The sequence below is a fragment of the Dasypus novemcinctus genome, chromosome 23 (genome assembly GCF_030445035.2).
Source record: "Dasypus novemcinctus isolate mDasNov1 chromosome 23, mDasNov1.1.hap2, whole genome shotgun sequence".
NCBI lineage: Eukaryota > Metazoa > Chordata > Mammalia > Cingulata > Dasypodidae > Dasypus > Dasypus novemcinctus.
Genome location: NC_080695.1, coordinates 30,501,076 through 30,523,914, shown reverse-complemented (window position 1 = coordinate 30,523,914; position 22,839 = coordinate 30,501,076). Strand labels below are relative to the sequence as shown.

At 39.6% G+C, this 22,839-nt stretch overlaps 1 protein-coding gene across 4 annotated transcripts in view; it reads right to left on the bottom strand.

Annotated features, from left to right (window-relative positions):
* The window catches only part of XPO6 (exportin 6), a 154,790-nt gene that overhangs the window by 59,278 nt on the left and 72,673 nt on the right, over window positions 1-22,839 (bottom strand). For 2 of the 4 annotated variants that reach the window (XM_012526323.4, XM_071211217.1), the window contains exons 7-8: window positions 544-997; window positions 173-244 (exon numbers count right to left, since the gene is read on the bottom strand). In XM_012526323.4, coding sequence (XP_012381777.1) covers window positions 173-244; window positions 544-997 — 526 coding nt within the window. The remainder of the gene's footprint in view (window positions 1-172; window positions 245-543; window positions 998-22,839) is intronic. The other 2 variants (XM_004461429.5, XM_071211218.1) reach the window with 1 other exon arrangement.

Sequence of the window (22,839 nt, the reverse complement as noted above, 5' to 3'; positions counted from 1 at the left end):
GACACATGCCCACATGAACATCTCTCCTATCATTTGATGAAATCTTGCCTGTGTAAAACTTACAATAATGATGACACTCCTATGCCCTATAAGGTGTTCACTTGGGAAAAATCAAAGAGTAAAACCTGACCAGCGACACCAAGTAAGAAAAGGCAGGATATAACTCCTGTACCTCCAGGGACCTCTTTTCTCCTGTTCTTGGCTATGCATGAGCAGCAGTCTCAGTTCCTGCTCCACCTCAGACCTGCAGGCAGATAGTGAGGAATAAGGGGACAAAGGGTAGGGAAGATGGGAGATGGATGGGGAAAAAAAGGACAACGAACCTACACAATTCACAATTACTTTTCAAACTCAACTCATTTCCCTTAACCCCCCTAGCCCTTCCAGCTAATCTCAGATTTACTGATACACACCTACCTTTCCGTTCCTCATCAGAAGCCCCAGATTCTGAAATCAAAGAGGATTAGAGGCACTATGCAGCACTATGTGATGAACATCAAGACCCTTTCTTAGGGCACAACCGGCCCCACCTCTTTTCATTACCTCTCATCGAGTTCTTCTAGCCTGCGCTTCACCGTGTGGGCATTGTTCTCCTTGGTAATTTTCTGCAGGAGGTAGAAAGTCTGCTGGAACATCCGCAGCAAATACTCCTCAAATTCCACTGGCACACAGTTCTTGGACATGAGTTCATTGATGCAGGACATGGCTAGAACCCCAAGCCGGCCACGTTCCTGACCCAAAACACAGTTCTGGCTGCTACCATTAACTGATGCCATCTTTCTGGCCCGGATGTCACAGCCAAAGCGCGCAAAGTGGAAGATGGTGGTAAGGAGGGATGGGGTGATGCTGGCAGACAGAGGGATCCAACTGAAGAGATGGGCCAGGCACTCCAAGGCCAGGGAGCAGATATACTCACTCTCCACATCAAGAATGGGGATTGGTTGATTCAACAGTTTGGCTGAACTAGGACTCTGCAACAGGTTACTCAGTAAATCACCTAAAAATCAAAAACGTTTTTAAGATATCCACGATCAAATCTCTTATAAACCAATCTAAGTAACTCGCCCTTAAAAAAAAAAGAAAAAGCTTAGTTGCCTATTAAATCAAAAGATAAAATCAACATCCTCAATATTAAATGTGAATTATTTTAAAAGCTAACAATAAAGTAAGTGAAGATAAATGAACCTGATTTTTTTCTTAAAAATACAAATTTGGATAATCTTCTGCATTTTCACTTAAATTTAGTGAAATTTATAGAAAAGCAATTTCTCAACAAACAGAAATAAGGGTGAGAAGGGAGGGACAAATCTCTTCCTGCAAAACCCCATGTCCACCCACGTTTTTATTTTCCTTCTACTGCCCCCCAAAATCATCACCTTGGTTTTGAAAAACTGATACTGGACCATCAGTCTAGATAGGGTGGGTGGGTGGGTAGGTAGGTAGGTAGGTAGATAGATAGGTAGATAGATAGATGATAGATAGATATAGATAGATAGATAGATAGATAGATAGATAGATAGATAGATAGAGCAATCTCTAATACTACATTTAAAATTGAACTCCAAATGAACTGAAGACTCAAACCAAACCCAAAACATCAGAAATGTGTATCTGAGATATACATAAGGAAAGTTTTCTTAGAACCACCAAAACATAAACCTTAACAAAAAGTACTGATGAATTTAATAACATCAGAATTAAGAGTTTTTGGGGTGCAGATGTGGCTTAAGCAGTTGAGCATCCACCTCCCACATGGGAGATCCCAGGCTCAGTTCCCCATGCCTCTTAAAGAAAATGAGCAGACCACAAGCAAAAAATACTAAAAAATATTGAAGTGTACACTTAAAATGTGTGAATTATAAGGTTTATGAACTATATGTCAATAAAATTATTTTTTAATTTAAAGAAATTAATAGTTTCTAATCAATGAAGAGAAAGTTATCAGGAAGACAATTTGGGAGGAGACAGTTACTATTTCTAACACCGAGAAGGACTAAAACATAAACCAAAAAATTCCTGCACATAACACATATAACCCCAAAAATAAAGATACACAGCAGATATAAAGAGACAATTTTCAGAGGAAACTCAAAAGGAAACCAGCATTTTTAAAGAGGTCTTAAATTCATTAGTAATCAGGAAAACGCAGATTAAAGTGAGACAGAAAAATAGGAAGGTTGGATAAAACCAAATGTTGAGGGCAAGGGATAGATAGAAGAATGTTCATGCAGAGCTTGCAAGAGGAAGAGTCATTCTGAAGAGGAAACTGGCACTCTAGACTCCTGATAAATTAGAGAGAGAGAGAGAAAGAGAGAGAGAGAAGAGAGAGATTCTATTATCTAACAATTCTTCCTCTCCTACATCTGCCTCCCAAAGCAACCCTCACACAGGTCCATGAGGGGACAAGTAGGAGGATGAAATTGCAGCAGTGTTTGGACTGGGGGGGAGTCGGAGGCAATCTGGTTTCCTCGCTGGGGGAGAAAATAGAAAAAAATGCTATGAATGAACAGCATATCGTGTAGCGAGCATAAGCAATGAACTAAACGCAGTCATTAGCTTAGAGAGACCTTAAAAAAGCAGTGTTAAATTCAAAGAAAAATAGAACTACAGTATTTTTATATATGTAAAAATGCATGTGCACAAAACAATAAATAAGTTTTTAGAAGAGTGTCACCCAAAAAAGGATATGCATTAAACACATTAAAATGGCTGTTCATTATAGGAAAGAGGAAATAAGAGGACAAAGGGGAATAAATTTTTGAAAATCATGAGAGATATCTTGCACAAACCAATGATACTCAGGTGCTATAACCTGGGAGTATGATTAAGTTAACTATATGCATTTGCGGTTTAAAACGGGACCGATCCAAGCAATACTACAAAGTGGCAAGTCTCAAAGTTTGGTCTGGAGACTCCTAAGGTTCGCCAAGACCCTTTTAAGTGATCCACAAGTTCAAAACTATTTTCAAGAGACTACTAGGATATTAGTTGACCAAAATGGCAGCATAAGATACTCCAGGGTGCTGTTCCTCCACAGAATCTTTGAGCAACAAAAACTAGCTGAGACATCTTCCTCAAAACTCCAGAAAACAAAGGGTTGCAATAACTGGGTGAGTCCAAATCAAGAAAACAAAGCTTTAAAAAGTGAGGGGGACGGGAGGTGTGGCTCAGTGATTGGGCTCCCATCAACCATACGGGAGTCCACAGGTTCGATTCCTGGGGCCTCCTGGCAAAGGCAAGCTGGCCTGGGCTGACGCAGTGAGCTGACAATCTGCCACGGAGAGCTGATGGCAGACAGCAAGCACAAACAAGGGGGGGGGATGGGGAGAATAAATAAATGGAAAAAAAAATAGTGGAGGAAGCTCATGGCATGCTTCCTAGCCTCTTCCCCACCCTCTCCAGCACAGTGTGGAGTGAGCCTGAGCTCCTACTGTGGGTTTCTTGTCCTGTTCCAGAGGTAGCAGAATAACCCCTATGTGCACATCAAGGTGCCTTTATGTCAGTGCCAGTCTATCAGGTGGCAGTCTGAAAGTCTGAACCAGAAAACTCTTCCCTGGCTAGCCCTCCCAGAACTTGTCCTTCAGGCAGAAGCAGCTTACAGACAACTAAAGCAGTCTAATACACAAATCAAAGCCGCCCAAGCCAAAGGACTACTGGCTTTAAGCCATACACTACGACAGCACACAGGAGAGGAAGAAAGTCTATTTTATTGGGAATTGAGGGAGTATTCTAAGTCCTGTAAATGGGAGACTGCCTAAGGCCACCAGCAAGCACAAGCCCAGGACAAGACACAGGCTCAGAAAAGAGCAAGAGGACCCCCACACTTCACTTTTGCCTTGGGCTGATCTTCTCCAGCCAATGCAGCGCCAATTTGCAAAGACTGTGAAAGGTGTTTTTTGCATTGCTTTCTTTGTTTTTGTTAGCTCCAAGCACTCAAGGAAATCTCTGTCATATGAATACAAACTTAAGGAACAAAAGGTTCAGGTACTAAATCCCAGAGTTAACATTTTTAAATACTAAAAAGGTACAGATTACAAGACAAAAAAACAGGAAATGATGGTCTTTCCAAATGAACAAGAAAAAAATCCAAAAGCCATTCAAAGAGCAAAACCAGACTTTGGACATAACAGACAAAAACTTTTTAAAGAAATGATACTCAGTATGTTTAAGGAGTTAAAGGCAAACACAGAGGAAAACTAAAGGATATCAGGAAAACAATGTAGGAACATTATGAGAATCTCAATAGAGGAGAGAAATTTTTGAAAGGAACCAAATAGAAATGCTGGAGTTGAAAAATGACAATATCTGAAAAGAAAAACTCACTAGTGGGTTTCAAAACCAGATTGGAGCTGATGAAGAATCCTCGTTGTAAAAACAAGACAACTGAAATAATTCAGACTGAGGAGCAGAAAAAGAAAAAAGAATTTTAAAAAGTGAACCAAGAATAGACCTGTGGGGCACAATCAAGTATCCCAATATACACAACATGGGTGTCCCAGGAGAAGAAAGATAAAGAAAGAAATAATGGCAGACAACTTTCCAGATTTAACAAAAGACATGAATATGCACATCCAAGAATCTCAATGAATCCCAATAAACTTGAAAAGATGACTCCCAGACACAGAGTAGTCAAACTGTCCTGCCAAATGAAGCAGGTTAGTAAGATAGGGAATCAACAGATGGATCTGTTACCTGGCAAGAAGTCCACATGGACATCAATAACCCCAAGACGGCTACTGGAAGACCCTCCCCCAGATTCTGGCACTCAGAAGATGACTTCCTCCAGAAGCCAGGAGAAGCCCCGGATATTCTCTAAGGACTTTATCATTGGGCCTTCCTGGTAGATTGATGGGGAAAATAAGCAATCAAAAGAGTAAACAGCTGGAACTCCTCCCCTGCCATTAGCAAAGGGGTGGGATAATTAACAGTTAAAAAGCCAGACACAAGGCCTGAACCAACTCTCTCAAGCTCTCTGGTCCCAGACTCCAGCTGCCTCTCCCCCGCTGGATCACCATGCAAGTAAAACCTGGGCATTTATAACCTATAATGAGAAACTGTAGCCTTAAATCAGCCCTCTTTACCACTTTTCAGCCCCTTCCTCTCTACCTGGGACCCCTGATCTGTTATTTTCTCCCATTTCTCTTTCCTCCCTACCTAAATAAATTACTGGCCTAACTCACCCAACATACTCTTGAAATTCATTTCTCCAGCATAGCCAAAGAACCTAAACAAAATCCCATAACACAAGGACAAGAAGAGGGTTTTGAGAGCTGCAAAAGAAAACCAACATGTTATATACAAGGGAATCCCATTAGGATTTCTCATCATTTCTGATGATGAAGCAAGAAGGCAGTGAGATGAAATATTTAGAGTGCTAAAAGAAAAGAACTGCCAACCAAGAATTCTATATCGGGTGAGTCTGACTTTCAAAATAAGGGAGACATTAAGACTCTTCCAGACTAACAAAACCTTACAGAATCTATCACCATTAGATCTAACCTAAAAAAAATGCTAAAGGAGTTTTCAGACTGAATGAAAAGGACAAAGGACAGTGGATCGAAGCAAAATGAAGAAATAAAGACCTCTGCTAAAGGTAACCATTTGGGTATGTCGTCCACTTTTTACTACTTACAGGTTCTAAATGCAAATGCATAAAAAGTAATGATAAATCTACAGTTCTGGACTCACCATGTTTAAAGACATAATTTTTAATACATACAACAAAAAGGTGGGAGAATGAAGGAGGATAGGAACAGGGTATGTGTGTGCTATTGAAATTATGTTGGTATCAAATCCAACACAAGTGTTTTGGGTTGTTAAATTTAAGCAACATGATAACCACAAAGAAAATATCTGAAAAATACATTCAGAAAGAAATGAGATGGGACTCAAAATGGTACAATACCAAAAAAAAAAAAAAAATCAATTAAAGTAGGCATTAACAGAAAAATTATGGGGTGAAAAAAAATGGTGTTAAGACTTGCAAAGATCAAACAGCAAAATAGCAGAAGTTCTGCATTATCAGTGGTCACTTTAAACATAAATGGACTAAATTCTCCAGTCAAAAGGTAGAGACTGACAGAATGGTTAAGAAAGCATGGCCCAACTACATGCTGTTTACAAGAGACTTGTCTTAAATTGAAGACACAAGGAGGCTGAAAGTGAAAGGATGGGGTAAAAAATATATCATGCAAGCAGTAACCAAAAGAGAACTGGGGTAGCTGCACTAATATCAAATAAAATAGACAAAGTAAAAAAAACTCTTATAAGGGACAAAGAGGATCACTATATGTTGATAAAGGGGTCAATCCAACAAGACAATGTAACAATTATAAATATATATGCGCCTAACAGCATAGCCCCAAAATATATCAAGTAAATATTGACAGATCTGAAGGGAAAAATAGAATGTTCTACATTAACAGTAGGAGACATTACTGTGCCACTTTCAATAATGGACAGAACATATAGACAGAGATCAGTAAAGAAATATAAGACTTGGATGAAACTATACACCAATTAGACCTAACAGACATATAGAGAACACTTCACCCAACAGCAGCAGAATACACATTCTTCTCTAGCGCACAAGGATCATTCTCTAGGATAGACCATACATTAGGTCACAAAGTAAGTCTCAATAAATTCAAAAATATTGAGATGATGCAATGTGTCTTCTTCTAACACAATGGAATGAAGCTGGAAATCAATAACAAACAACTAATAGTTTAAAACCAACACATGCATAAAGGAAAAGGGACTGGGGTTCGGGGACAGTGGGATGGTTATCATTTGGGACCAACTGTGGGGTTTTGGTAAGGTTGTGTGAGTAGTGGCCACAGATGTAGGTTTGGGGTCTGGGAGAGTTTATGCCCCTGGGCTGGAAAGCCACTTAATTAGGCCAGTGTTGAACAAGTGGCTTAGCCAAGGTAGGATGAATGACAACACAGCTCCCCAAATATTATGATAGTTATAACAGGATCAAAGAAGAAATCACAAAAGAAATCAAGAAATATCTTGAGGCAAATGAAAATAACAACACAACATACTAAAATTTATGGGATGCAGCAATGGCAATGCTGAGAAGGAATTCCATACATTAAAAAAAAAAAGATAGAAAGAAAGAGGATGGAGGGAGGGAGATGGGAGTAGATGTGGCTCAAGCAGTTGAGTGCCCACTTCCCACATGGGAGGTCCCGGGTACACTCTTGGTGCCTCCTAAAAACTAAAACACAAACAAACAACGGAAGAAAACAATTCAGGGGAGCCAATGTGGCTCAGTGGCTGAGTGCTGGCTTCCCACATCTGAGGTTCAGGTTCAATCCCCAGGCCCAGTATCTTTAAAACAAAAGATAGATAGATCTCAAGATCTCAAATCAGAGACCTAACCTCACAACTAGAAGAACTTGAAAAAGAAGAGCAAATTAGACCCAAAGTAAGCAAAAGAAAGGAATAACAAAGATTAGAGCAGAGATAATACAGAAACAAAGGAACAAAAAGCTACTTCCTTGATCAACAAACATCTTTAGATAGAATGACAAAGAAAAAAATGATGCAAATAACTAAACTCAGAAATGAAAGAGGGGATATTAGTACTGACAGCAAAGAAACAAAAATTTTAAGAGGATACTATCTACAACTGTATGCCAACAAATGAGATAACCCAGATGAAATGAACAAATTCCTAGAAGCACAAAAACTATCTGCACTGACTGAGAAGTAACAGAGATCTCGAAAGACCAATAATAAGAGATTGAATCAGCAATCAAAAACCTCCCCCAAATATGAAAATTCCAGGACCAAATGGCTTCACTAATGACTGTTATCAAACATTCCAAGAAGAATTAACACCAGTACTACTACAGAGTCAAATAAAGATACCACCTGAAAGGAAAAATTACAGACCAATAACCCTTATGAATATAGATTCAAAAATCCTCCATGCAATGCTAGCAAACCAAATCCAACTGCCCATTAAGAACTATATACCTCCACATGTAAATGTTATTAATGGGGGAAAAAAAAAGGGGAGGATGTTGGGTATATGGGAATCACCTATATTCTGTACGTGACTTTTCTGTAACCTAAAGCTTCTTTGGAGACAAAATGAAAAAAAGATGACAATGGGAGAATAAATGGAAGAAAAGGTCACCATACATACAGAGCAAAAGATCTTACAGTGACTAAAGACAATGTCAAAAAAATTTTTAATTTTATAACTTTTTTATTAATATTTCAAACTTTTTTCAAATTTTTTGTATTTTACTCATTATTTTTAAAACTACTATTATATCATTTTCCTATTACTTGTATTTAGTTATTTCATTGGTTTCAAGTTTGAAGAAGTTTTGGATCACTGAAGGGTTACAGCTGTGGCAGGGGAGGATCATCGGTGAGGGGTATGCATGGAAGAAGGTTCACCTGGGACACACCTATATGGTACATGAATGTGTTCAAGTGTTCATGGTGCAATGTCATGGTGCAATGTTACAGTGGGTAGAGATTCACACAATAACCCAAAGAATATTGAATTCTCATCTTGAGCTCTGCCACATTATCTAATGGGACAGCAAGAATCCCCTGAGTACAGAGGCAGTGACTAGTAAAGGAGTATGGACCACTGATGGGCCCTTAATAGCGATGACTACACTTATGAGCCTTTACTTCTGAAATTGAAACTTAGCCCAGTATTACAGGATGCCTAAGAGTTACTCCTGAGAGCCTCTTGCTCAAATGTGGCCTCTCTCTAAGTCAAACTCAGCGCATAAATGCATTACTGTCCCCCAGCGTGGGACAATGACACCCAGAGATAAGCCTCCCTGGCACCAAGGGGTTACTACCAAGCACCAACTAGCAATGCAACTAGAAAAAGACCTTGACCAAAGGGGGAAAGACAATGAGTTAAAGACAAATGAGTTTATATGGCTAAAAGACTTCAAAATGAGTCAGGAGGCCATTCCAGAGGTTACGCTTATACACATCTCAGCAGGATCTCATTGACTGCCAAAGTAAATATTATCTCAAAAAGCAGGGCTCCTAAGGGCTCTGGAGACATCCAGACACTACAGGTACTACAGGCAGGGCAGACAGGTCAGGAACATGGCACCGTGCCAGTGGGCCCTTCTTTGGAATTTATGCTCCCCTGTGTGACAGAGTTGGATTCAGTTGTACTTTCCCTACACATGGCTCTTCTGCCCCTTCGATTTGAACCTACAGTTAGTACTAGACTTGATAGGTATATGTCCAAGAGACAAATTCTTTGGCCTGTCCATGTACCAGTTGGGCCCTGAATCTCAAAAGATCTGCAACACCTACTCTCCAGGTCACTGGACTCACCCAGGACAACTAACAAGGGGATGATGATGGACACCAACCATCTCAACGAACAGACAGAGTCTGCAAGTACAAAGAAGACAGTCTCATCCCCCTGCCCCATGGGATCAAAGCCCCCTCTCAATTAGAGATGGAGTGGGTATCACTATCCCAGAATCCTCAAGACTGGGGAATGAACAATGGACTAGAACAGACTTACTGTTATTCTTCTATAGACTTACTGTGATTCTAGCAATGAAAGAACTTTTATTACTGATGTGGAAGCAGTGGCCACTGGAGGTTCTGAGGGGAGGGAAAGGGAAAAATAAGTGTACCATGGGGGCATTTTTAGAATGTGGAAATTGTCCTGAATGACACTGTAATGACAGATTCAGACCATTATATATCTTGTAATATTTATAGACATGTGCAGGAGAGAGTGTAAACTACAATGTAAAACTATAATCCATGCTTAGTAGCAATGCTTCAAAATGTGTTGACCAATTTTAACAAATGTACCACATAACGAAGGATGTTGTTAAAGTAGGAAAATTTGGGAAGGGTAGGGAGTGGGGCATAAGGGAATCCCCTATATTTTTTATGTAACATTTATGTAATCTAAGTATCTTTTCTAAAAAAATTAAGAAGTATATTTTTAAAAAGTTATATACAATGATCAAGTGGGATTAATCCCAGGTAGGCAAGGGTAATTCAACATATGAAAATCAATTAATGTAATACACTTAACAAAACAAAAAGAAAAACCACATGATCATTTCTATTAATGCAGAAAAGGCATTTGACAAAATTCAGCATCTTGTCTGGATAAAGACACTCAGAAAACTAAGAGAAGGAAACTTTCTCAACATGATAAAGGGCATATATGAAAAGCCCACAACTAACATCATATTCAATGGTGAAAAGACTTTTCCTTTAAGATCAGGGACAAAACAAGGATGCCCACAGTTACCACTGTTCTTCAACAGTCTATTGGAAGTTCCAGCCAGAGTGATCAGACAAGAAAAAGAAATAAAAGGCATCCAAATTGCAAAAGAAGTAAAACATGCCCTATTTGCAGGTGATATGATCCTATATACAGAAAATCCTCAGATATCTAGAACAAAGCTACCAGAGCTAATAGAAGAATTAAGCAAAGTGGCAGGGTACAAGATCAACACACAAAAAGCAGTAATGTTTCTATACAACAGTAATGAACAATCTGAAGAAATCAAGAATAAAATTCCATTTACAATAGCAACTAAAAGAATCAAGTATCTAGGAATAAAGTTAACCAAGGATGTAAAGGAATTATACACAGAAAACAACGTATTGATAAAAGAAATCAAAGAAGACTTAAATAAACTTGGAAAGATACCCCCATGGTCATGTCACCAAAAGCAATTTATAGATTCAACACAATCCCACAATTGAAATACCAATCATCAAACTTATTTGGAAGAGTAAGGGGTCCAAAATAGCCAAAACCATCTTTACAAAGAAGAACGAAGTTGGAGGACTCACACATCCCAATTTTTAAAATTATTACGAAGTTACAGTACCCAAAACAGCATGGTATTGGTACAGGACAAACCTAGAGACCAATGGAATAGAATTGAGAGCTGAGAAATCAACCATCACATCTATGGCAACATCTCTGACAAGGTGCCAAGTCATTCACTAAACTGGGAAAGGATAGCCTCTTCAACAAATGGTTCTGGGAAAACTGGATATCCGTATGCCAAAAAAAAAAGGGGGGACCTCTACCTCACACCACAGGCAAAAAAATAATTCAATATTAATAGACCTAAAAATAATAAATTAATAAAGACCTAAATAAAAGCATCAAAATTATAAAATTCCTACAAGAAAACATAGAAAAGAATCTTCAGGACCTTGTGTTTGGCAATGGTTTCTTAGATTTTACACCCAAGATACAAGCAACAATAGAAAAAATAGATAAACCGGACCTCATCACAATTTAAAACTTTTGTGTATCAAAGGACTTTATCCCGAAAGTAAAAAGACAACCTACTCAATGGGAGAAAATATTTGGAAACTACATATCTTATAAGAGTTTAATATCCAGAATATATAAAATCCTACAACTCAACAATAAAAAGACAAACAACCCAATTTTTTTTTACAAATGGACAAAAGACTTGAATAGGCATTTCTTCAAAGAGGACATACAAATGGTCAAAAAGTATATGAATAGATGCCCTTCACTGACTTTTAAGGAAATGCAAATCAAAACCACAATGAGATACCCACCATAATGTCTATTAAAGATGGAAAATTACAACTGTTAGAGAGGATACAGAGAAATAGGAACTCTCATTCATTGTTGTGTGAATGTAAAATGGTACAGCCACTGTAAGTGGTTCCTCAGGAAGTATAAAATTATCATATGACCCAGCAATTCCACTTCTACATATAGAACCAAAAGATTTGAAAGTTGGAATTCAAACAGGTATTTGTACACCAATGTTCAGAATTGCCAAAAGATGGAAGCAATCCAAGTGTCCAGCAACAATGGATAAGTAAAATGTGGTATATAAATAAAATGGAATATTATTCAGTCATAAAAATGAAGTACTAATACACACATGAGTGAAATAAGTCAGAAAAAGGACAAATGTATGCTCTCGCTGACATGAAATAATTAGAATAAGCAAATCATAGATTCTAACTATCTAGAATACAGGTTACTGGAGATGGCGTGGGGTGCGGTGGGGAATAGGGAATTGTGCAGCATTTCTTTATGGGTTGATTGTAAGTTTTGGTAATGGATGGTGGTGACAGTAACAAAACATTATAAATGTAATTAACAGCATGAGATATATTTGAATGTGGTTAAAATTTTAGGTTTTATATATGTGACTGAAATAAAATTTTTAAAGTACTGTACAACACAGTGAATCCTATGGTAAATGATGGACTATGGGTAAAATAATACAATCATAAAAATGTTACAGTTATAGGAACTGTAACAAATATACCACACTCAAGCAAGGTGTTAATAATAGGGTAGTATATGGGAACTCAGTATTTTATGTAGGATTTTTCTGTAAAACTATAATTTTGTAATTAAAAAAAAAACCACACACACATGAAAAGATACTCAACATCACTAGCTATTAGGGAAATGCAAATCAAAACCACTATGAGGGGAAGTGGACTTGACCCAATGGATAGGGCGTCCATCTACCACATGGGAGGTCCATGGTTCAAACCCCGGGCCTCCTTGACCCGTGTGGAGCTGGACCATGCACAGTGCTGATGCGCGCAAGGAGTGCCCTGCCAGGCAGGGGTGCCCCCCACATAGAGGAGCCCCACGAGCAAGGAGTACGCTCAGTAAGGAGAGCCACCCAGTACAGAAGAAAGTCCAGCATGCCCAAGAATGGCGCCGCACACACGGAGAGCTGACACAACAAGATGACGCAACAAAAAGAAACAGATTCCTGTGCCACTGACAACAACAGAAGCGGACAAAGAAGAACATGCAGCAAATGGACACAGAGAACAGACAACCAGGGGGTGGGAAAGAGAAGAGAAATAAATTAAAAAATATTTTTCTAAAAAAACAATGAGATTCCATTTCATACCCACTAGAATGCCTATTATTTTAAAAAGGAAAAAAACAAGTATTGGAAAGGATATGGAACAATAGGAGCACTCATTCATTGTCGGTGGGAATGTAAAATGGTGCAGCTGCTGTAGAAAATGGTTTGGCAATTTCTCTGAAAGTTATATAAAGAATTATCATTTGATGCAGCAATCCCACTTCCAGGTATATACCCGAAAGAACTAAAAGCAGGGCCTTGAACAGATATCTGCACACCAATGTCCACACCTGCCTTATTCACAACAGCCAAAAGGTGGAAGCAATGCAAGTATTCATCAACTAATGAATGGATAAGCAAAATGTGGAAATTTATTCAGCCTAAGAAAGGAATGAAGTTCTGATACAGGTTGACAACATGGATGAACCTTGAAGATATGATCTTGACTAAAATATGCCAAACACAAAAGGACAAACATTGTATAATCTCACTGATATGAAATAAAAAGAATAAGCAGGAGAACTAGCAAGATAGCGGCAGAGTAAGGCGCTCCTAGAGTCAGCTCCTGCTACAGTGCAGTTAGTAAACACTCAGAGCTCTCTGGAGCTAGCTGAAGCACCTGTCTGGGGGCTCCAAGAGACCAGAAGAGCATCCTGCAACATACCTGAAGGAATGGAAGGAGGAGACTGCCCATCTGCAGAGAAGATTTGTAAGTAGAGCGCTCCACGCCATGGAGGCTGGTGTACATCCTCCACTGGAGGCACAAGTTGCCTCGGGAGCTATTCTGTGGCTGAAATTGAAAGCTCCACTTCCCAAACTGGGGGAGAATTTCAGCTACCAATGAGTAAATTCTGCAGGCTAAAGTATAATCCTGAGAAGAGCTAAAATTTGAGCCTGTCCAAGTCAGAAAGAGGCTGGAGCTGCCATCTTAACTCCACCTGGCACAAGGGAAAGTGGGGCAGACTGAAAAAATCCCAGTGCTGGTGGGGACCAGCTTCTTTCCATCTGGGTCAGATTGTAGCTCCAGCCCAGGCCCAAGTGCCATCTCCAGCAGTGAGGAAGCTGCAGGGACCTGCGCCACCATCTCTGGAAAATTACCGGACAAGCCACGGAGGCCAGTGACTATCCTACTCTGGGGGCATGAGCCGCCCCAGGAGCTTTTCTGTGGATGGAATTAGAAGCTCCATTTCCCAAAAACAGGGTAGGAAGAGACAGTTGGCTGCTGATTTTGGCTACTGATTTGGTAGACTCAGCTGGCTAAGACATAACCCTGGGAACAGCTGGGTATGAATCAGCCCAAGTTGCCACCATTTTGACTCCGTTCCCAGCCTGAGGGAATGCCAGGCTGACGAAAAATCAGCGACTGTAAGAACCAGTTTCTTCCACCCAGATTGGCCTGCAGTCCTAGACTAGGTATCAGCCCCACCTCTGGCAGGGAGGAGGCTGGTGGGCCCTGTACCAGCCTATCCAGGTAACTGCAGTTAATTTTGGCTGGCACAGATTGAAAATCAGAAGTAAACCAGAACAACTGCAGTCATCTTAGACCCGCACTGCTTAGTCTGCTGCCCACACCTGCAGCTCCATCCCCGCCCCAGGCAGGGAAGAAAGGGGCATAAAGCTTCATCAGTCTCTATGGGCAACTACAGTCTAGACCGACACAACTTGGATTATTCCACACAGCTGTGATTCTGCCCCTATCCCTGGCAAAGAAGAAAGTTGGAAGAAGCTTCAGTGCTCCCAGGCCCGATAAGGGCAGCTTGAGCCTCCACAGTTTACAGCACCAACTACATGCTTAACTCCTACCGCACAACAAGCAAGGGAGAAAGGGCAAGAAGCCCTAAACTAAAGAGGAAAACTGCACCCAGAATAAATACTTTAGTAAGCCAGATACAAAGATACCAACAAAAACTACAATTCACACCAAGAAACAGGAAGCTATGGCCCAGTTAAAGGAACAAGATAAGCCTCCAGAAGACATAAAGGAGTTGAGACAACTAATCATAGATGTTCAAACAAATCTCCTTAATAAATTCAGTGAAATGGCTAAAGAGGTTAAGGATATTAAGAAGACACTGGGAAGCAGACTTTGCCCAGTGGTTAGGGCATCCACCTACCACATGGGAGGTCCGCAGTTCAAACCCCAGGCCTCCTTGACCCGTGTGGAGCTGGCCCAGGCACAGTGCTGATGTGCGCAAGGAGTGCCCTGCCATGCAGGGGTGCCCACCGCGAAAGGAGTGCACCCCATAAGGAGAGCTGCCCAGTGTGAAAGAAAGTTCAGCCTGCTCAGGAATGGCGCCACATACACGGAGGGCTGACAGAACAAGATGAAGAAACAAAAAAAAAGAAACACAGATTTCAGTGCCACTGGCAACAACAGAAGCAGACAAAGAAGAATACGCAGCAATTAGACAGAAAACAGACAGCTGGAGTGGGCGGGGAGAGAAATAAATCTTTAAAAAAAAAAAAAGACATTGGATGAGCACAAGGAAGAATTTGAAAGCATACATAGAAAAACACCAGATCTTATGGGAATGAAAGGTACAATAAATGAAATTAAAACAACACTGGAATCATATGTAGCAGATTTGAGAAGGCAGAAGAAAGGATTGGTGAACTTGAAGAAAGGGCCTCTGAAAGTGAACATACAAGAACAGAAGAATGGAAAAAACTGAACAAGGTCTCAGGGAACTAAATGACAGGAAAAGGCACGCAAACATATGTATCATGGGTGTCCCAGAAGGAGAAGAGAAGGGAAAAGGGGCAGAAGGAATATTTGAAGAAATAATGGTAGAAAATTTCCCAACCCTATTGAAGGACATGGATATCCATGCCCAAGAAACACAACGTACTCCCATCAGAAAAAAATATGAATAGACCAACTCCGAGACACATACTCATCAGAAAGTCAAATGCAAAGACAAAGAGAGAATTCTGAGAACAACAAGAGAAAAGCAATGCATAACATATAAGGGACATCAAATAAGATTAAGTGCTGATTTCTCACCAGAAACCATGGAGGCAAGAAGACAGTGGTCTGATATATTTAAGATACTGTAAGAGAAAAACTTCCAGCCAAGAATTTTATATCCAGCAAGACTGCCTTTCAAAAATGAGGACAAGATTAGAATATTCACAGATAAACAGAAACTGAGACAATTTCTAAGCAAGAGACCAGATTTTCAGGAAATACTAAAGGGTGTGCTAGAGTCTGAAAAGAAAAGACAGGAGAAAGGGGCCTGTTAGAGAGTCTAGAAATGACAATTATATCAATAAAAGTAACTAAAATTGTCAAAAGTGGTGAAAATAAAATATGATAGATAAAACTCAAATAGTCAGGAATAAACTTAACAATGTAAAGCACTTGTATTCAGAAAACTGCAACTCAGTGTTAAATGAAATCAAAAAAGGCCTAAATAACTGGAAGAATATTCCATGCTCATGGACTGGAAGACTAAATATTATTAAGATGTAAACTCTACTCAAACTAATATATAGATTCAATGCAATCCAGATAAAAATTCCACCAGCATTAAAGAAAAAATTGAAAATGCAATCATCAGATTTATTTGGAAGGGTAAGAGGTCCTGAATAGCCAGGAACATTATAAAAAGGAAAAAGCAAACCCTCATCTCAACTTTAAACCTTATTACGTAGCTATAGTGGTAAAAATAGCATGGCACTGGCCTAAAGACAGACACAATAGACCGATAGAACCAAACTGACAGTTCAGAAACAGACCCTCACATGTATGGTCAAGTGATTTTTTTTTTTTTTAAGATTTTTATTTCTCTCCCCTTCCTCTCCCCTCCCCATCGCAGTTGTATGTTCTTCTTTGTCCGCTTCTGTTGTCGTCAGCAGCACGGAATCTGTGTTTCTTTTGGTCGCATCATCTTGTTGTGTCAGTTCTCCGTGTGTGCAGCGCCATTCCTGGGCAGGCTGAACTTTCTTTCACGCTGGGCGGCTCTCCTTACTAGGCGCACTCCTTGCGCGTGGGGCTCCCCTACGCGGGGACACCCCTGCGTGGCACAGCACTCTTTGTGCACATCAGCACTGCGCATGGGCCAGCTCCACACGGCCAGCTCCGGGTCAAGGCGCCCGGGATTTGAACTGCGGACCTCCCATGTGGTAGGTGGACGCCCTAACCACTGGCCCAAGGCTGCTTCCCTGGTCAAGTGATTTTTGACTAGCCTGTCATATTCACACAGCTCGGGCAGAAAAATCCGTTCAATAAATGGTGCTGAAAGAATTGGACATCCATAGCCGAAAAAAGGAAAGAGGACCCCTATCGCACATCTTATCCAAAAATTAACTCAAAATTGGTCAAAAACCTAAAAATAAAAGAACCATAAAACTTCTAGAAGAAATTGTAGGAAAATATCAAGACCTGGTGGTAGGTGGTACATTCTTAACGGAGATAAGAGAAGAACTGAGATAGACTACTGATGTTTAATGGGCGTGTAAGTTTTAATTACCTCTACTGTAAAAGTGTGGAAATGGATAGAGTGGATGGTAACACACAGTGAGTAATAGCTAGTTTATAAATGGGATATGACTGAAAGTGGTAGTCTAGGTATGTAAATGCCAATTGACAGAATGCTAGAGAATAATCTAGGAAATGAGTAGCACAGTAAACCAAGAGATGGATGAGAATTGTGGCTGATGGTACAGATGGAAGAGTGTCCTTTGTGAGCTAGAGCAAATGTATATCACTACTGCAGGGTGTTGGGAATGTGGAGAAGTACTGGAAAAATACAGATGGAGTGACCCAAGGACTGTGGTTAGTAGTAATAATAATATATTCTTGCATCTAGGCGAAAGATGTACTGTGTTGATACTGAGGCAGTATGGAAAATGTGAGCCAAATGTACACTATGGACATGGTAACAATCATATCTAATCTGTAGCACCACAGTGTGGTGTGTTGATGGAGGGGTGTTGTTTGGGAATTCTACATATCTGCTTGATTGTTTTATAAGTTTACAACTTCTGTCATACAAGATAGATTTCAAAAATAATAATAGGGTGGGCTGGGGGAAAAACACACCAAAATATGATGAGGATGATGTTTAGTAGTAAAATTTTGACAACAGTCTTTCATAATTTCTAACAAACATCTCACAACAATGCAAGGTGTTGGTAGAGGGGTGATGTATGGGACTCCTGTATGATGTTATTCATGTTTGCTTTGTACGTTCTCAGCTTTTACTATCACTTTATTGTTTATATATGCTCATATATAAATGATATAAAGATAATAAAAGGGTTGGTTAGGGGAAAATACTTCGGTTAGTAGTAATATTTTGACAATGCTCTTTAATCATTAGTTAAAAAGGTTTAACAACAATGCAAGTTATTGGTGGTAGGGTGAGTTATGAGAGTCCTGTATGATGTTATATATGTTTGTTTTGTAAGTTCACAACTATTATTATACACTTGTTTATATATGTTTATATATGAATACTTCAATAAAGTTTTTTAAAAACTAAACAAGCAAAGGGAGCAGATGTGGCTCAAGCAGTTGAGTGCCTGCCTCCCGCCTCCCAAATGGGAGGTCCCAGGTTCAATTCCCAGTGCCTCCTAAAGAAGACAAACAAACAACAAGCAGAAAACAGACAGACATCAAGCAAAAATGAGTAGACATCGAGATAAAACAACGAGCAAAGACAACAAGCAGGAAAAAAATACACAAGAAGGAAATGGATGTGGGTCAAGCAGTTGAGTGCCTGCTTCCCACATGGAAGGTCCCAGGTTCGGTTCCTGGTGCCTCCTAAAGAAAAAAACAAACAATGAACAGACGAGCAAAAAAAAAAAAACACAACAAAAAACAACAAGCACAAATAATTAGCAAAAACAAGGGAGCCATGGGGGGGGGGGGAACCTATTTTTCATTAAAAAAGAATAAGCAAATTCATAAATCAGAAACTAGAATACAGGTTACTATGGGCCACAGTGGGGGCCGGGAATGGGAAGTTTGTGTTTTTAAAAAAGATGTATTTATTTCACCCCATCCCCTCATTGTTCACACTTGCTGTGTCTGTTCCCCTTCCTTGCTTCTTGAGTCACCGTGAACTAAGAACTCGGGTCCTATCATATGGGAAAGAAGCATCTAATTGCTTGAGTCTTCTCTGTTCCCTGCTTTGTTGTGTCTCTCATTGTGATTTTCTTTTTCTGTCTCTTATTGCATCGCTTTTTTGCATGGAACGCCTGCCCAAAACATCAGCCTACTGTCTTGCTTGTCCTTTTTAGGAGGCACCAGGACCTCCACTCCCTCCTTTGTTGAGTCTCTCATTACATTTTTCTTCTTATGTCTCTTGTTGCATCAGCTTGCTGTGCCTGCCCATTGCACCAGCTCGCTGTCTTCCTTAGAAGGCACCAGAACTGAACCAGGGATCTCCCATGTGGTAGGCAGGAGCTCAATCGCTTGAGCCACATCTGCTTCCAGGAAATGGGAAGTTAATGCTTAATTGGTACAGAATGTCTGTTTAGGGTGACAGAAAAGTCTTGGTAATGGATGATGTTGATGGTAGCATACTATGCTAAATTAAATTACAAATTTAATACCAATTGAATTATATATTTGAATGTGGCCAAACGGAAATTTTAGCTTATTAAATATCTTACTAGATACATTTTTTTAAAATGTAGGACTGCACAATACAAAGAGTGAGCTTTATTGTCAACTATAGACTATAATTGTTATAATTATAAATTAATATTCTCTCATTAATTGTTACAAAGTTACCACACTGATGCAAAGCACAAATAATAAGGAAAATTTTAAAAGTTCTTTTTCAGGCACTTTTGTCTTACCTAATTCCAACTACTAACTCAGTCGTTCCTTTAGTGTTCAGAAATAAAAACAGACGAATACAGATTAAATGACATAGTCATGGTATTTAAAAAAAAAAAAAAGGAAGAGGAGAAGAATGCTTAATCTTATTTCTATCTCACAAAATCAAACCCTATATTCCTTTTTTGGTTTTTGTTTTGTGTGTGGAGTGAACCCTGGACCTCGTATGTGGAAAGCCAGCGCTCAACCACTGAGCCACATCAGCTCCCCTGAGATAGTTCTTTTGTTTGTTTGCTTTTGTTTTTTTTGCTTTTAGGAAACCCAGGAACTCCCAAGTAGGAAGCTGGTGCTCAACTGCTTTAGCCACATCCATTCCCCACATATTCTTTTTTCTACCTTTAGAATACAGGGAAGCAGACATGGCTCAACTGATAGAGCATCCACCTATCATATAGGAGGTCCAGGGTTCGATACCCAGGGCCTCCTGGCCCACGCGCAGTGCTGCCACACAGAAGGAATGCTGTGCCACATAGGGGCGTCGCCACGTAGGGGAGCCCCATGCACAAAGAGTACGTCCCACAAGAGGAGTCGCCCTGCATGAAAAAAGCGCAGCCTGCCCAGGAATGGTGCCACATTAACTGTGGCTGATGCAGCAGGATGACGTAACAAAAAAGAGTTTCCCAGTGCCACCTGATAATACAAGCAGACTCAGAAGAACACACAGTGAATGGACACATAGAGTACACAACAGGGGGCAAGAAAAGAGAAATAAATAAATCTTTAAAAAAAAAAATTAATATAGTACCAAATTTGCTTTTTGTGACAAAAACATTACAATGTTGTTAACTATAGCCCATAAATTATATTAGTTATATTTTCCCCATGTATCACATTCTTAATACCCTATAGAACATTCCTGTATTTATATTAACCACAATCTTCATCTACTTCCAAAATCACTGTTATACATTCCCAATATTATCCTCCAGCTGTCCTCCAACTAACATAAACCTCCCTACAATATTTTTCAGCCATAAACACATCCATAAATTTGTTACTTTGTTAACAAATTGTATTTAACATTTATTATAATGTGTTACCATCAAATCCAACCATTACCATATTTATATTTGACCTTATTAAACCTTCTGCATACATCCAGCATCTTTTCCCCCTTCTCATCTCACATTCCATATCCCATCAGTCTATACTTCATAGTCTAACCCTGTAAGTCCACTCATTGTATTTAGTTCATATCAGTGAGACCACACAATATTTGCCCTTTTGTGTCTGGCTTATTTCACTCAACCTAATATCCTCAAGGTTCCTTCATGTTGTCATGTACTTCCTCAATTGCTTTCTTCATATGGCTAAATAATAGTCCATCACGTAAATATACCACATCTTGTTTATCACTCATCAGTTGACAGACACTTGGGTTGTTTCCATCTTTCAGCAATTGTGAATAATGTTGCTATGAACATCGGTGTGTAAATATGTTTGCATCACTGCTTTCAGTTCTTCTGAATATATTTCTAGGAGTGGGATTGCTGGATCATATGGCAGCTCTAAATTTAGTTTTCTGAGAAACCATCTTATTATCTTCACAGAGGCTGCACAATTTTACACTGCCACCAACAGTGAAGGAGTGTTCCTTTTTCTCCACATCCTTTCCAGCACTTGCAGTTTTCTGTTCTTTTAACAATGGCCATTGTGTGAGATGATATCTCATTGTAGTTTTGATCTGCATTTCCCTAATAGTTAGTCATGTTGAACATCTTTTCATGGGTCCTTTTGCCATTTGTATTTCCACTTCATAAAAATCTGTTTAATTCTTTTTTCAATTTTTTAAAGGGTTTGCTTGCCATTTTGTCATTAATTTGTGTGATCTCTTTATATAACATGAAAACCAATCCCTTATTAGACACATGGTTTCCAAAGATTTTTTTTTCCCATTGAGTAGACTGCCTTTTTACTTTCTTGACAAAGTCTTTTTTTTTTTTAAGTTTTTTTAATTTATTTATTTCTCCCTGCTCCATCCACTGTCTGCTCTCTGTGTCCATTTGCTGTGTATCTGGTTGTATCTGCTTGTATTCTTCTGTATCTGCTTGTATTCTCATTAAGCAGCTCCCGGAACCGATCCTGGGACCTTCCAGAGTGGGAGAGAGATCATTCTCTTGCGCCACCTCAGCTCCCTGATCTGCTGCATCTCTCATTACCTCTCCTCTGTGTCTCTTTTTGTTGAGTCATCTTGCTGCGTCAGCTCTCTGCATGGGCCAGCACTCCTGCACCAGGCAGCACTCCACAGGGGCCAGTTCACCACACAGGCCAGCTTGTCTTCACCAGGAGGCCCTGGGTATCACACCCTGGACCTCCTGTATGGTAGACAGGAGCCCAACTGCTTGAGCCATATCTGCTTCCCTGACAAAAGTCTTTTGAGAAACAAAACTGTTTAATTTTGAAGCAGTCAAAACCGCCACCAACCATACAATATTGAACATGGGTTCTTAACCTTTTTTGTTCCACAGACCCTTTGCCAGTGAGGTGAAAACCACAAATCCCTTCTCAGAATGTAGCGGTAGATAATTTTATGGCACTCAACTAGCACTGCATATAGTAACTACCACAATTTTGAAGTTCATCAATGGATGAACATAAGCAATTTTTCAGGATATGCAACAACTGTAATGTGATATGAAAATGAATACTGTAATTTATTGCATGCATTCGGAAGTGAAGGAAATGTTAGGTTTCTCTTAGAGGTCAGAGAAAATAAAGGTACAAAGGCGATTTTTTTTCCCCCCCAATTCAAGCTCATGGACCCCTTGAAATCTTTCCATGGATCCCTGGTTAAGAAACCCTGATCTTGGAAGATGTTTCCCTATATTTTCTTCTAGGAGTTTTACAGTTCCAGTTTTTATATGTAGGTCTTAACTCACTTTGAATTAATTTTTCTTTAAGGTATGAGATAAGGGTCCTCATTCTTTTAGATATGGATATTCAATTTCCCAGCACCATTCGTTGAGTAAGCTATTCTGACCCAGATGAGTGGGTTTGACAGCCTTCTCAAAAATCACTTGACCACAGACTTAAGGGTCTATTTCCAAACTCTCAATTCAATTCCATTTGGTCAATCTGTCTACCTTTACACCAGTACAATGCTGTTTTTACCAC